This window comes from Emydura macquarii, unplaced genomic scaffold (genome assembly GCF_026122565.2).
Source record: "Emydura macquarii macquarii isolate MOO-44397 ecotype Brisbane River unplaced genomic scaffold, CSIRO-AGI_Emac_v2 contig_691, whole genome shotgun sequence".
NCBI lineage: Eukaryota > Metazoa > Chordata > Testudines > Chelidae > Emydura > Emydura macquarii.
In genome coordinates this window covers 529,091-543,908 of record NW_027130828.1, presented here as the reverse complement: position 1 = coordinate 543,908, position 14,818 = coordinate 529,091, and the positions used below count along the sequence as shown (strand labels likewise).

General features: G+C 43.0%; 1 protein-coding gene across 11 annotated transcripts in view; it reads left to right on the top strand.

The window, feature by feature from the left end:
• RALGPS1 (Ral GEF with PH domain and SH3 binding motif 1) overlaps nucleotides 1-14,818 on the top strand; it is a 322,505-nt gene that overhangs the window by 85,251 nt on the left and 222,436 nt on the right. For 9 of the 11 annotated variants that reach the window (XM_067541641.1, XM_067541639.1, XM_067541646.1 and 6 more), the window contains one exon: nucleotides 9,869-9,958. The exons of the other annotated variants lie outside the window; for them this stretch is intronic. In XM_067541641.1, coding sequence (XP_067397742.1) covers nucleotides 9,869-9,958 — 90 coding nt within the window. The remainder of the gene's footprint in view (nucleotides 1-9,868; nucleotides 9,959-14,818) is intronic. 11 annotated transcript variants of the gene reach the window in all.

Here is a 14,818-nt window from a genome sequence, read left to right as displayed (position 1 = left end):
GGTAAGTGGAAGACTATGAGAGAGAACTAAAAAGGGGTTGGTGGTTGACTAAGATTGGATGAGGAGCCTGGAGAGGGGAAACTGGGACTAGCTGTGCAAGGAGATTGGGATGAGAAGTCTCAGGAACAAGGACTAGAACTTGCTAGCTCAGGTGGGGAAGAGACAGAACTGGGACATGAATAGGTTGGGGAAATAGAGCAGAAGTAATCAGATTTGAGGAGAACCAGCAGAAGGGTCTCTGACCACTGGCACTCACTTCTCTCTAGAGCCTGGAATGGGACCCAACATTCCTGAGTCTTATCATTGCTTTGATGTCAGCAAATATCTATGAAAGCCCTGTGTGTCATCCCCCTTGAGTGCTAGTCCAGAGGATGACAATCTACTACTGCTGTCAGTTTAAGTGGCAGAGGTCTGTGCGATGGATCTAAAGCAAAGGTGGACAATAGGTAGACTGCGGGCCAAATCCAGACCAATAGATGCTTTTCAGTGTATCCCAACATCTTTTTATTGACTTATTATTATCATTATTTTTTATTATTATTTTTTCTGAAGTCTGGACATGAGTATACTTTGACCAAGATATTTGGACCTTAACAAAAAATAACTGACTTCCCCAGTCTAAAGGTTCTAACCCTGCTGATACACCATGTTCCCAGATTTACCCTTCACCTTGGGGTATGCTCATTTATTAGAGCTACTTTCCTGGAAGGGGGTGTGATTCTACTAATGTACTGCTTGTGTTACTTGTGTGTTCATATGGCTACAAAAGCCCCTCCCAATGGAGCAATCCTGCAGGACCTAAGGTTTTCAGGGCTGGGTTCCTCCAGCACCAGATTCAAATAAACCCCCCACAGATACACACACACATTCCAGATTAACCAAGTGCTCCTGAGCGGACCAGGCTATCAGCATTCTCAGCTGACCCCTTATGTGTCCCTGAACTCAGCAGGCTGGGTGACACCACACCTTCAGTGGCCACCCTTATATGCCCCTTTGCAATGCACCAGAATAGAGCACACTTCTTGAGCAGGCTGGGTCCAAACAGCACTTTTTGGCTACTCCCCTTATTTGCCCCTGGACTCAATCAGTCTGGGTCAAACAGCACCTTAAGCCGCACCCTTATTTGCCCCTGGACTCTGTAGGCTAGGCAGAGCAGCAATTCTCAGCTGTACCCTTCATATGCCCCTTTACACCACAATTGTTCTAGCAGTAACCCCCTTGATGAGCAAACCCAATAGGATTTTTGGGCACTCCAGAGATCTTTGTTTAGGTAAGAGAAGCGTTGCTACAGAGCAAGATAGGGACCAAGAACACAAAGGAGTAAAATAAAGTTTGGAGAGATAGAGAGAGAGAAAGTGGCAACCAGCTTGATTATAACAGTTATTTTATTGCTAGGTATATAAAACTTATGATACTAATAGTAATACCATACAAGGAGAGAAAACAATCAAATGTTTGCAATACTACACAATTACAGTTGGGGTATTGTAGAAAGATATCCCAGGTTTGATTACAAAAGTAGAAAGTTATACCTGGACTAAGAGAGCAAGAGGGAGAGAGACAAAAAGAAGGGGGGGTGGGAAGGGGGCGGTCTCACCACTCCATGCAGTTTAGAGTTTCCCAGGAACAGGCTGGTGAGCTTAGGGTCTGGAGCACTTTGAGTCTGGCAGAGTCCCCAGCAGGATCAGTCAGGAAGAGGGGAAGTTACAGTGGAACTGATGCAGCATTATGGATCCAAGCATCAGAACAGAGGTTTGACTTTGATAGGGGGTTTTGTAGACCCCAGGTTTGTTTATGGATAAACAATGTCTGGACAAAAGGAGCTGATCCTTTCTGGAAGGGCATTTTTCCTTGAGAGAGCGCTCACAATGCAACCAGGATACAGTGGTTTGCATATCAATAACTAGAATGGTCTGATAATTGTGGAGCTGGATGTGCACAGGTGTGAGTTTATTTAGATCAAGAGCAGAGATTTCCCAACATGCAGTGCGGTCCCTGCTTTACCAATCCCAGAGTTCAGTGCGTGTTCCATCTTCGATGTAGATGAGCTTTTGTATGCCCCCTTTTTACATCTTTGATGTAGATGAGGCATGGGGAGTTGTATCACCCTTGATAGGAGGGTTTTTCACTGCCTTTTCATATTGAAATGCCTTTGGTTTTTGGTTCAAGCAGCCTCGGATGGAGGGGGATTCAGGTGAGCCAGAGAGAGAGTCAGGGTTTTGCGCCCTGGTTCCCCAAGAACACAGAGCTGCTAGGTAACAACCATATGGGTGTTAATATGATGGTATATGATGGAATTTTTGCTTTTCTTCTTCTCTTCTTCTTTTCCTTTATGTTGCTCTTCCTGGTGAGGGTTGCAGCAACAGCATGGAGAGTAGGAAGGACCAGACCTCCCTTTCTTCCGCAACAGGTTCCAGTTCCCCCTGGGGGATTCCCAGGCCAGCCGGGAGATATAATCCCTCTAAAGTGTCCTGGGTCATCCTCGGAGCCTCCTCCCAGTGGGACATGACTGGTATAGTTCCAAAGGAAGCCTACTGGGGGTGTCCTTATCAGGTGTCCAAACCACCTCAGCTGACTCCTCTCGATCTGGAAGAGTAGCGGCTCTATTTCAAGCCCTCATCTTATCTCGGTTAGTCAGCCCAGCCACCCACAGAGAAACCTCATTTCCACCTCTTGTACCTGTGACCTCATACTTTCAGTCGTTACCCAAAGTTCATGACCATGGGTGAGGATTGGGACGTAGATTGACCTGTAAACCGAGAGCTTTGTCCAAAAACTTAGCTCCTGCTTCACCACCATGGATCGGTACAGCGCCTGACTGCCGCCACTGCACTGATCTGCCAGTCAATCTCATGCTTTCTCTTACCATCACTCATGAACAAGACCCCCAGATACTTAAACTCTTCCACTAAGGGCAACTGCTTCCCCTTCACCTGGAGAGAACACTCCATTTTCTTCCTGGAAGGAAAATGTCTTCCGATTTGGAGGTGCTGATTCTTATCCCAGCTGCGTCACAGTTGGCAGCAAAGCATTTGAATACACATTGGAGATCACAGCCTGAAGAAGCAAGAAGGACATCATTATCTGCAAACAGCAGAGATGCCACCTCTGAGTCCCAGTACTGGTATACACCCCAACTTGGCTCTGCCTTGATATCCTGTCCATAAAGATCACGAACAGGAAAGGGGACAGGACGCACCCTTGGCGGAGTCCACTGCCCACCTGAATGAATTCTACTTAATGCCAAGAATGCAGACACAACTCTCACTCCGGGAATAGAGGGACCAGGTAGCACACAGCAGCGGCACTGGCACCTCATACGCCTGCAGCACTTCCCACAGGACATCTTGGGGAATGCAGACATAAGCCTTCTCCAGGTCTACAAACAAAGGTAGAGCCAGTTAGCAAACTCCTATGACCCCTTGAATATCATAAGAAAGCAAAAAGCTGGTCTGTTGTTCCACGTCTGGGACGAAAACTGCATTGTTCCTCCTGAATCCAAGGTTCAACTAATAGGCACAGGCTTTGCTGGGGAGGCTGAGAAGTGTGATCCCCTGTAGTTAGAACATACCCTCTGATTTTCTTTCTCCGTACCACCACCCCGGTTTGCTAATCCCGAGGTACTGTACCTGCCTTCCATGCAACATTGAAGAGGCACGTTAATCACGACACCCCAACTTGGTCCAGTGATTTCAACATCTCCGGTCAAAATCTTGTCCACCCCGGCTGCCTTACTGCAGTGCAGGCACTTTACTGCCTCAGCGACGTCACCAGGGTTTCTGGCACTGCCTTCCGAAAGGAGGGAGTGTCCACTGAGTTGAGGGCTTCCTCAGAGTGCTCCTTCTACCTCACAACAATCTTCTCAGTTGCAGTTGGCGTTTCACCACTCTTTCTGAGAACAGCCTGGGCAACGTCCCACTGACCCTTTCTCAGGTGACGAATGGTTTGCCGGAACACCTTTGAGGCTGTCTAGTAGTCATTCTCCATGGTCTTTCCAAACTCTTCCCAGGCCTGGGATTTCACTTTAATGACCGCCATAGCCACAACCCTCCTAGACAGCCAGTACCTCTCAGCCATACCAGGAGTCTAATTCATGAGCATTTCTTGGCAGGCCTCCTCCTTCACCTTGACAGCTTCCCTCATCACTGGTGTCCTAGGGTTGCTACCACAATAGGCACCAACTACCTTCAGGCCACAGCTTTTTGTGGCTGGCTCATGATTGAGGCCCTGAACATGGCCTACTTAGACTCAATGTTCACGACCTAGCCCAGAATGCAGAAGTTCTTCAAAAGTGGGAATTGAAGTCTTTCCTCACAAGATCCTCCACAGATGTTCCCAGGTGACCCACACTGATTGTTTGGGCCTCCCGTGTCTATCCGGCTGTCATCCCATGTGTCAGATCCAATTCACCACCAAGTAGTGATCAGCTGACAGCTCTGCTCCTCTCTTTACCCTGGTGTCCAGAACATAGAGTACGTTACAATAGTATACTATTTTTTCCACAGGATCCCTGCCACAATTCAGTGAATGGGTGGTGCTCAAGGAATGTATAATGGTTATGTAGTGAGGGAGGCTGTTGTCTATAGGACCTCTGCCTCATTTGTTACGGAAGTTGTAAGGTATAGAATTAATGAAGCAGGGGACTGCAGAAAGATAAAGGATGTTTTCATGGTTAAGGCAAATGAATGCTGCCCTGGAGAACTGGAATCTATATCTACCTTTACCACAGAGTTCCTATGGGATGTTGTCATAGATTTAGTAAAATCCCCCTTTTTGGGCATTCACCAGATAACTATGACGGGATCCAAATGCTGAATTCTTTGTGTGCTTTAAGTCACTGGAGTCTGAACAGAGTCCAGGTACTGCCCTGTCAAGGGGTCCATAGGCACATTCTTGGTGCAAGATCGTCTATCTAGCATGTTCTCCTAAGAGTTTAGACCCTGCAGTCCAGCTGCCTAGTCTCTGGGACTAGTGCTGATCCCTTAGACTCCCCTCCATCAGTTCTGGGTCCTCAGGTTAACTTTTCAATAGGTGTGATAGACACAGCACATAACACATATACATAGACTTTGCACAGGCATCTAAAACGCTGCTGTTCTGTACATAAGAGGTAAAGCACGAGAGAGTACAAATCATTTAGAAAACAACAAACATCCAGAATCCAGTGCTCCTAACTCCAGCTCATCCTTCCCTTGAGCTGATGAAGATGGCCAAAGACCCTGAATAGAGCACCCCTGACCTTTTATAACCTTCCAATCTGTTTGTCAGGCGATTCCAGGTCCCCACCAGGTGACTTCAATGGACAAGTGACTTCTCTTCTGACAAAGCACTTCTTCTGGTGGGAGTCAGCCTATTATGTAGGTCAGGGTGTTTGTATTTAAATGGAGGACCATTCCTATTGAATGACCCTCTGTTGTTAGCCATGGCTCACTAACCCTTAGAATTTCAATCCAATGTAGAAGTAAGCAGACAATAGAGAAGGCACAGGGCTGCACATTCAAAATACAGTGTGCAGCTTCGTAAAGATACATAAAGAGAGTTCATAATTTCACACAGAATTCATAAATTGTAGATAGCTTCCCCAAATCATCTCATGCTAGACAAGTCACTTAAATAAAATTTTTCACAAGTGATCACTAACTCTGTGTTTCTCATTTTCTGAGTGCCCAGCTTAAGACCATGGGTCTGATTTGCAGAATACTGAGTACTTGGAGCTACTAATTGAAATCAGTGATAGCTGTACTTTGAACATATAAAATGGTATATAATGCTAAGTACTCTGAAAAATCAAGTTGTAGGTGTCTCAAATTGGGTGGATACTTTGTACCCTAATTTCTCTGTTCCTGACTTCCCCATCTGTAAAATACGGATAACAGTAGTCCCTCCCTTCATAGGGGTTTTGTGAAAATAAATCAGTTAATGTTTGTGAAGCCAGATGTGCAAAGCTGTTTAGGTGCTAGAGATGAAGATAGGCACTTTGTGGGATTTTCATATGTGCCTTTGGGCTTGTCTACATTTGGAAATTTACTGAAATAGGCATTCTGGAATAATTATTGGAATGGCTATTTCAGGATAAGCCTCTTTGCGAACTCTCTTATTCTGGAAAAATGACCACATAAAGGCTTATCCTGAAATAACTATTTCAGAATTATTATTCCAGAATAGCTATTTTGCTACATTTCCAAATGTAAACAAAGCCCTAAGTGATTAGGGTGCCTAATCTGTTGGTGCTTTTGCAAATCCCATTAGGTGCCTATCTAGATCTGTAGGTGCCTAAATATCTTTGTAAATCTGGCTCTCAGATACTGTAGAGATGAGTACAGTAGAAAAGCCCATGAGGAAATTTAAAAATTAGCATTCATAGCAGGGTTTGAATAGTGTACAGTAAATAAGGTATGGGGCCACACATTGAAAAATTAAGCTAAAAAAAATTGAATAGTGACTCATTCAGTGAGCAGTGATCCTCCTGGGCACTGAAGGAGGCAGGGATCCTATGGAAAAAATAGTATGTGATCATTCAATTAAAGATTGTCCCATAATGCATATGGGGGCTGAATTAAGGTTGCAAAAACAACCTTAATTCAGGCATTTCCTAACTTTTCAGTGCTTGACTTTCTTAATGTTCTTTTAATGTAGGATTTTGTGTGTGTGTGTAATATAGCATATAAAGTCATTCAGTGCTCTCTGTACATTTTTCTGACCAGATATATACTTTCCTGAGATACAGTTCCCTTTGAGGTTACAGACTGAAACAGTGGCCTCTATTCTCCCCCACTCTCCTTCCCGGGAAATTGTTTCCCTTTGAGGTAGCTGCATTATTCAGGTAAATGGAAGGGAATGTAAGATGTGCACCCAAAACTACATGGGGGGATTTGATTCAGATATTCTAAGTTGATTTAGCAGATCTCAAATAGCTTTAAACCTAGCACTGTTCTCATGGATATGAGTAGGTTTGCCATATTGTTTGGACAGCTAACCTTTCAAAATAATGCTATAATAAATTAACTTCCATCGCCAAAGGTGTAACACAGGGTTATGTGCATCTGGGGATAGATGTATTTAAAATACAGAGTATTTGCTTGTATACTTGTTGGCATGGCACTTGATTTTCAACAAAGTGGATCTTCGTTCTTAGAAACCATGAAAAGGAAAACATTGATACAGGGCTTTGAGGAGGCAAGTCTTGGTTACATGTGCACTCTAAGGCATTTGTAAATGAGTCTATGGAAAGGTGAGCAACACTTTGAGCCAGCCCTGCAAACCCTTATTAAAGCAAATATTCCCACTGACTTTAGTGGTATTATTGTGAGAGTGTGGCTACTTACATGGCTGGAAGTTTGCAGGATCAGAATCTAGTAAGTCAGTCCCCAAAATGATGAGTTTAAGAACTGTTCAGGCATAAAGGCTGTGTAGAAAAGATAGGACAGAAGGCTAAAAGAAAAACTCAAGGTCTAATGGCAAGATTCCTTCAAACTGTCTGAGGAAATTTAGAGCGTTTGCAGTCTTTCACAAGAATGTGTTGGTGCAACTGAAGAACTTCCCTGTCTGTGAATGAATGAATTTTAAAAAATTTGATATCAAACATTAAGATCTTACATGATACACCAAATACAGTAGTGAAAAATAGGGAAATAAATGGAATTTAATATTGTGATTAAATGAAATTATATGTATAAAAGTGAAGTTTACTATTAGCGAAAGAAAGAGGTTGCATTCGTACTGATTTCTTTTAGTTACTGATAAAATGAAGAAGTAAGGCTGATATTTGCAACGAAGCATGCTTATACTGTCAAGTTAGTGAAATACAACTGTGCTGAAGGAGGCAATTAATAAAAGGAATAGAAACCAAACAGTATGTGTGTAAGGACAGTTGATCACAGAGTAGAATAATCAGAAATGTAACTGTTTGATTCATAATGCACAGACTCAGCTCAGCCATACATACCAAGTTCCCACCATTGTTATCGAAACAAAGAGAAATGGATTTATACAGCTGTTCTGATCTGCTGGATAACAACAGTTCTTGAAGTGACTTTGCATTGTTTAAAGGATTGTTAAAACATGTTTAAAGAGCATTAAAGAATATGGAAGGACTTTGTATAAATTATATGAACTTTAAACTGGACCTTTCAACATCTAATGGAATGTTGATGGAGAAACTGCAACTTGAGCAAGCATAATTGCAAAAATGGCCAAAGGATGCACCGCAGAGGGACCCATGAAAAGTGACTTGCGGCAGTAAGTAGCTGACCAGAGCAAACCATCTGATGTTCAAGTTATGTCCCAAAATGGTTGTATCAACAGCTGTTGCCTAACTTGTCTTACACAAACTGATGTGCCAAAGATGTGTTGCAGAAAGAGACTGGAAGGATCCAGCCCTACTTGCATGAACTCGTTCTCTGAGAGGAGGCCAACTCTCATTTTGGCTGGACATTTTGAATTTTTGTCTGAAGTATGGGTTACCATCTGATTTAGTCCATGACAGCACTTCCAGGAAGAGATACTAAGTTATCTGAAGAGAAGTGGGGTAAAATGACCTGTCTCCTTTAGCATATTTCTCAAAAGCTGAACACACTGGGAAGGGAAAAGACTGAGGTTCTGGGCTGGCCACCTAGGAGTCCTCCTGGTGATATCAAGTTCCTATCTCAGACAGGCACCTTTAACTGTCTCTTTCTATTTTGCAGAAATTCAGGTTGTCTGTTAATACACTGGGGAAAACCTGTAGTCAGCTCCATCCTTCACGCCACCTGTGTTTGTAGTGTCAACTTTTGCTATGAAAAATAACTGAGCTGAAAACTGATGACTCAGCAAGGATCTGGTGATAAGTAACACACAGATTTTCTTTTGGGTGCTAACCCAAGACTACTTCCTGAAACTGGGTAACTAATTAGTAAGGAAGTGTACATGCTTGTGTGTGTGTTTTAAAGATTGCGGTTACAATGTGTCTTCATGTTTTGTAAAAGGTTGTAAAATTGATTTGTAACTGGACAAGTTACTGTTGTTAACTAAGATTGTAGAACACTGTGTGTATGTCTATCATAGTTACTGATTTCATACTGCCTTTCAAATTCTAGGTGCACACAGTCATAAAACAGACTAAAAGTACAAACCAGTTGAACTGCACTGAGTCTGTTATAGTCTGTCATAAATGTAGGAGTTTGTTAGATTGTTAGGAGTGTGGGGAAGTAGGTTAAAAGGGTTAATTACTGGGAAGGAGACCTTGGTGAATTGTCATGTAAGTAATTGACCAAATTGTCTTATTCTTTAGCTTTGTATTGGTAGATATTTTTTCATTTTGTTTTTTGCTTTTGTTTTTTCTTTCTCCTCTATTGTGTTACCAACAGCAGGGTTGATATAAACAGTTGGCACAAATGAGTCCCTATTCTGAAGGACTCGTAATCAAAAATCTAAATAAAGTCATCTTCCCACGGTAGTGATTGAACGTAGGTGTTATTTTCTGTTGTGGTTGTGTGATTTGATTCTGAATATATGAACGGTTATATTGACCAATTTTCTAGTTTGTCAGCCAAATCCTAATCCAGTGCTATTTTTTTCTTCTTATATCCTGTATTATCAGCTGCTGCTGTTAAAGATATTGAATAAAACTTTATAAAACTAAATTAATCTCTTAAATCCTTTTGTTTAGTTAAGCCATTGAAATTAAAGAAAGGTGGTATGGGTAATCAGTTCAGCAGTTGCTTACTAAGGCTTGTTTTATACCCTGTCTTTCTTACAAGATTCATATCTTTCCTGCTCCTAAGCTGCATTTTCTTTAGATCATCAAGACAGTTTATAGATGTTTAATATAGTAAAGGTGTGTGGGGGGAGGGGGTTTGCATTAAATTCAGATGTATATGTTTCTTTGTAGGTCAGTTTCTGGGTTGTACGAGAAATTTTAACAGCACAGACCTTAAAAATAAGGGCAGAAATACTGAGCCATTTTGTGAGAATAGCTAAGGTAAGTGTGCATTTTTATTATATTATTATTCAAAATATTCATTTTTGTCTGTTTCCCCACTCCTTATATCACCTGTCTCTTTAGACCACTGAAGAATAAAGTTCTTTATAGCACAGCTCCTGCTTCCCAGTAAAGTACTTGTTCATTGTGCCGCACACCATGGCCACCTCAGACTGGTGGTCTGGAGCAGACACCCACTGCTCATACAAGGCTATATACAATGGGCAGCAAACTTTTTAACTGGTTTCTGCTATAAATATTCTAGTTGAGCATTTTCACAACTTTAAAGTTGCTGCTATTATGTCATTGAAATTCATTGGAGCCATGGGCAACATAGTTACCAAAACAAATTTTTGTTGCTAGCTGTAGAACTGGTTGGGAAAAAAAATATTTTTCCTCCTCAGAAAATTTTGACCAAAAAAATGGTTTTCATCAACATTTTCCACAGAAAATTTAGAATTATTGGCAAAAAATGAAAGCCAAACTTAATACTGGAATATTTCTACTCTGAGATGCTGCCATAGAGCCTAAAGAAGCTGTAGTTCAGAGGCCTCATCCTCTCATTCTCTACCATAAGTAGGGCTCAACAGTTAGACTACATTTTCTATGATGCACCACAGTTTTACCTTTTGGGACTTGTCTACATGCAAGTTACTGTGCAAGTGTCCAGAGTGTGAATCTGCAAAGCACCAGCTTGCTGCTCAGTAATATGCTGTGTGGATACTGCTACTGCACATTGAACGTTCTGGAATGTAGTTTGGTTTACTACACTTTCAAGTAGCAAGCCAAGCCGTATGCCAGGACTTTCACTGCACTGTAGCAGTGTCCACATGGAACGTGAGTGCATGGAAGCAGATGTACTCTAGATTCATACCCTGGCTTTCTGTGCCATAACTTCTCTTGTAGATAAAGCCCTTGGTGAGGGGAGCTGTGCATCATGGGACGATGTAGTCATACTAGGGACTCGGGCCACAGAGGAGAATTGGTGCATGAAGCATGTGATGGGGTGAGCTCCCCACACCAGCCCAGGAAGAACTGGGTTGGGCCGGGTGGGCTCAATCAGTTAATTAGGCTGAAAATAGGAGAGCAGATAGTTGGAGAGAGGCTCACCTCTGCAGAAACAGGTGGGGCCTATAAAGCCAGGTAGCAGGCTACAGACTGGACTGCTGAGAAAGGGCAATCACTCCCTGGGAAGAGGGAGGTATGTTTGCGCGTGGCTGGGAAAGGATGCAGAAAAGCAGGCAACACTCACTCCCTAGGAAGAGGGAGGAGGGTTCTTAGAGCTGGTACACCCAGAGAAAGAAGGGGAAGCAGATGTGGCAGGAAGAAGTCTGGGCAAGGAGCAGTGAGGGCAGAGAGAGAGGGCTAAGTCATGAAGAGGACGCTGTGGGTCCTGGAGTGAGAGGAGCTGCAGACCCGAGTCAGAGTGAGGACATGCAAGCCATGGACAGAGGTGTTGGCCTTGATAGCTAATCCCCAGATTGACAGGAGGAGGCGCCAGTGCAGCGGTGAGTGGACCACCCCCTGGCAAGGCACCTGAACTACAGCTCCCATGAGACACCCTGGCAGCAGTTCAGAAATGAAGCATTTTGGTTTTCAGAGAGAAGCATTATGGTTTTTGTCTGGAAACCAAAAACTTTTCAATTTGTGCTCATTCGGTATTTTGATGAAAAGTTGAAGCTTTCCACAGAAAGCAAACACTATTTCAAAGAAATGTTATTTATTCAAAACCCCAATTTTTGATTAAAAAAAAAAACTGTTTTGATAGAAAATTTTTGATTACCCCAGCAAACACCTCAGTTTCCTCAGATAGTGCATTCTGATAAAAAAGGCCTGACATGTCATCTAATTCAAAAGCAAATCAACTCACAATTCTGAATAACAGAGTTACTGATGATATAAGAAAGAGCATGCAGATAATAGGTTGCCACAGCAAATGATATTATAGTTACATTAAATAACGTGGTTTCTTTCTGAGTAAGACAGGAATATGTAATATAGACCTACTAAGCAGTCCTCTGAATGAATTGGAAAGAAAACAGCCAATTTTTTTCAAGGGCAGTTACATTTACAGTGAATCATTTTTCACATAATAAAGCAAAGACTGACATACTCAAAAGTGGCATGTTGTTGAACTAACAATGGAACAAATGTCAGAAAATCAAATGTTTGCAGTGTTGTTGTAAGTCTGTCAGTCCCAGGATAGTAGAGAGGCTTACCTGGTAATTCTGATGTTATAGTCTTACCAGTTCTTTGTATCCTGTCTTATATACCTTGGTTCATCACTGAGATATCAGGCATCCACAGAGGTTTGCCAAAAAATCACCTTTAATAAAAAGGGAGCAACTCCTTCAGATTGGTTTTTTTTTATATCATAAAAAAGCAAAGAAGTGCCTGACCCCAAGGTCTTCATGTGAAGGTTACATTTTAATTGCTGTAGGAGTTTTGAAAATCTGGGTTTTGTGAATATGCTATCGGGCTGCAAAGAATAATTTGGAATATGATGTCAGCATGCTTAACCCCCAGTTTTAACTCAATTAAAGGGTAAAATTGAAATCATACATCCTGGCATGCTCAAAACTGAGTTATAAATGTAATAGAAGTTTGTAATATTATATTCAGTGGTTTGTAGACATTAATGATGCTTTTGATCATGGTGGAAATTGACTGAGCCACCTCAAACTGTTCTGACTCTTGACTCCAATGAACCATCAAGCTATACACCATATAAATAATATTTTACTGTCTCAAGCACCGAAATGCATGTTGCACCAGACTAAAAACTGACTACACAGAATTGTATCTTCACTGAATGGCATGTTATATATAACAGTAAAACAGAATCATGTTGTACTGTACTGGATCCTCTATTGCTTATTGACTTTTGATTATTTGCACTCTAGTTGTTAGTCACATCAAATTGTCCAAAAACATATTTTCATATATTGTATTTTGAAACAAAAACTTTATTCTTGACAAAAAAAAAAGAAAGGAGAACAGCAGAATGTGGACCCTGGATTTCAGAAAAGCAGAATTTGACTTCCTCAGGGAACTGATGGGCAGGATCCCCTAGGAGGCTAATATGAGAGGGAAAGGAGTCCAAGGGAGCTGGCTGTATTTTAAAGAAACCTTCTTCAAGTACTTGTTCATGTCCATTCCAAGTAGGTGTGTGCGCACCATGTGCACAGTCTGCCGAAAAGTTTTCTCTTAGTGGCTCTGGAGCCCCCTGGAGTTGTGCCTTCATAGTGCCCTATATAGCAGTCTGCTGACCCTTCGCCTGTTCAGTTCCTTCTTGCCATCCATGATGGTCACTGGAACAGTATATCCTCTTGCTTTTCAAGTTCTTTCTCTTTGTCTTTCTTTGTCTGTAAATAGTTAAAAGTAGTAGTAGTTAGTGTAGCTGTAAGATAGAGTACTCTCGCTTATTGGGTAGTCCTTTTTCCCTCTTCCCGCCTGGGGTATGCCTGGCTTCAAGTCTTGTGGGTCCTACAAAAAGCCTATGCCCAGGGACAACCCATACTTTTCCTGCCTGAAGTGCCTAGAAGAGTCAGACCAATGGGACTGTTGTAACATCTGCAGAGGCTTCCATCCCAGGACCCAGAAAGAGTGAAGCCAGAGACTTAAAGTTCTACTTATGGAATCTGCCCTTCATCCTATGAAGAGCCCCGCAGAGCAGAGGCCTTCGACCTCTGCCTCACTGAGGAGTGTGTTGGCATAGGAGGTGCTCCTTAGAAAGGACTCTGCATCCAAGGAGCCTCAGCACTGGCACGCTTCCCTGGCACCAAAGGGCATGGCACATGGAGAGCAATGGCACTGCTCCCACTGCCTGGTGCTGCATAAAAAGATGGCAGACCGAGGTCTCTTGCCGACGCCAAAGACCTTGGCACACGAGGAAGGGAGCAGTGTGCGATCCATCTTGGGCCACTTGAGCTCCGAGCCCAAAAGCATGGTGCCATTGACTCCGGCCCCGAGGAGGGTTTCACTGAATCCAGCTCCCTGTGGATTCCCCGCTGAGGGAGACACAGGAGGAGGAATTGCAGCTCATCTCCACACCAGAGGCGTATGAAGCAGCAAGGGAGCTGATTGAGGACATGGCCCTGCCGTCTCCATCTTGCCCTGACTGTATCAAGGCACCAGCACCAAGGAAATCTGCAGTACCCTCTAAGTGCTGGCTATCATGGCCAGGTCTCGCTCCCCACAGCACTGATCCACAGCATCGTCTGGCACCACACTCTCATGGTCTCCACGGAGCGAGCAGTTCTCCTCAGACTCTGAGGCAGAGTCCATTTCATCAAGGAGGGATTGTCACTCTAGTAGACATCAGAGGGTGGAGGGGGCTCACCCCTTGTGACATTCCTCTCTGCAATCTGGACTAGTGTATTGCTGTGTCACTGCAATCCCTCACTCTTGGAGCCCGTCTTACTCTGCTCTGCTGTGTGAACCACCACTCCTGGATCAGCCCAGGCACAGCCTACAGCAAGCATGCTGCTCCCAACTGAGTGAGTGAGTGCTTCTGGCCAGCTACTCTTGGGATTATGCCCTGGTATGACCCCAGCCAACACCCCAACTCCCAGATGCAACCCTAGGAAATGCTGTTTTACTGTGTTCAGTGCTGCACACTGCAAGCTCATATGTTTATCAATTTATCAGAGAAATTGATATGCACCAGCCTTGTCAGTTCAAATGGAGTCTTGACACACCATAAACCAAATGCACTGTTTTAGGTAAAATAAACAAACAAATCAATTAAGAAAGGTTTTAAGTGATTATAAGTCAGAGGAAAATAAGTCAGATTTGATCAAGATGAAACAAAAGCAAATCGCATTCTAAACTAAGCTTAACATTTTCAGCAGCCTTAGT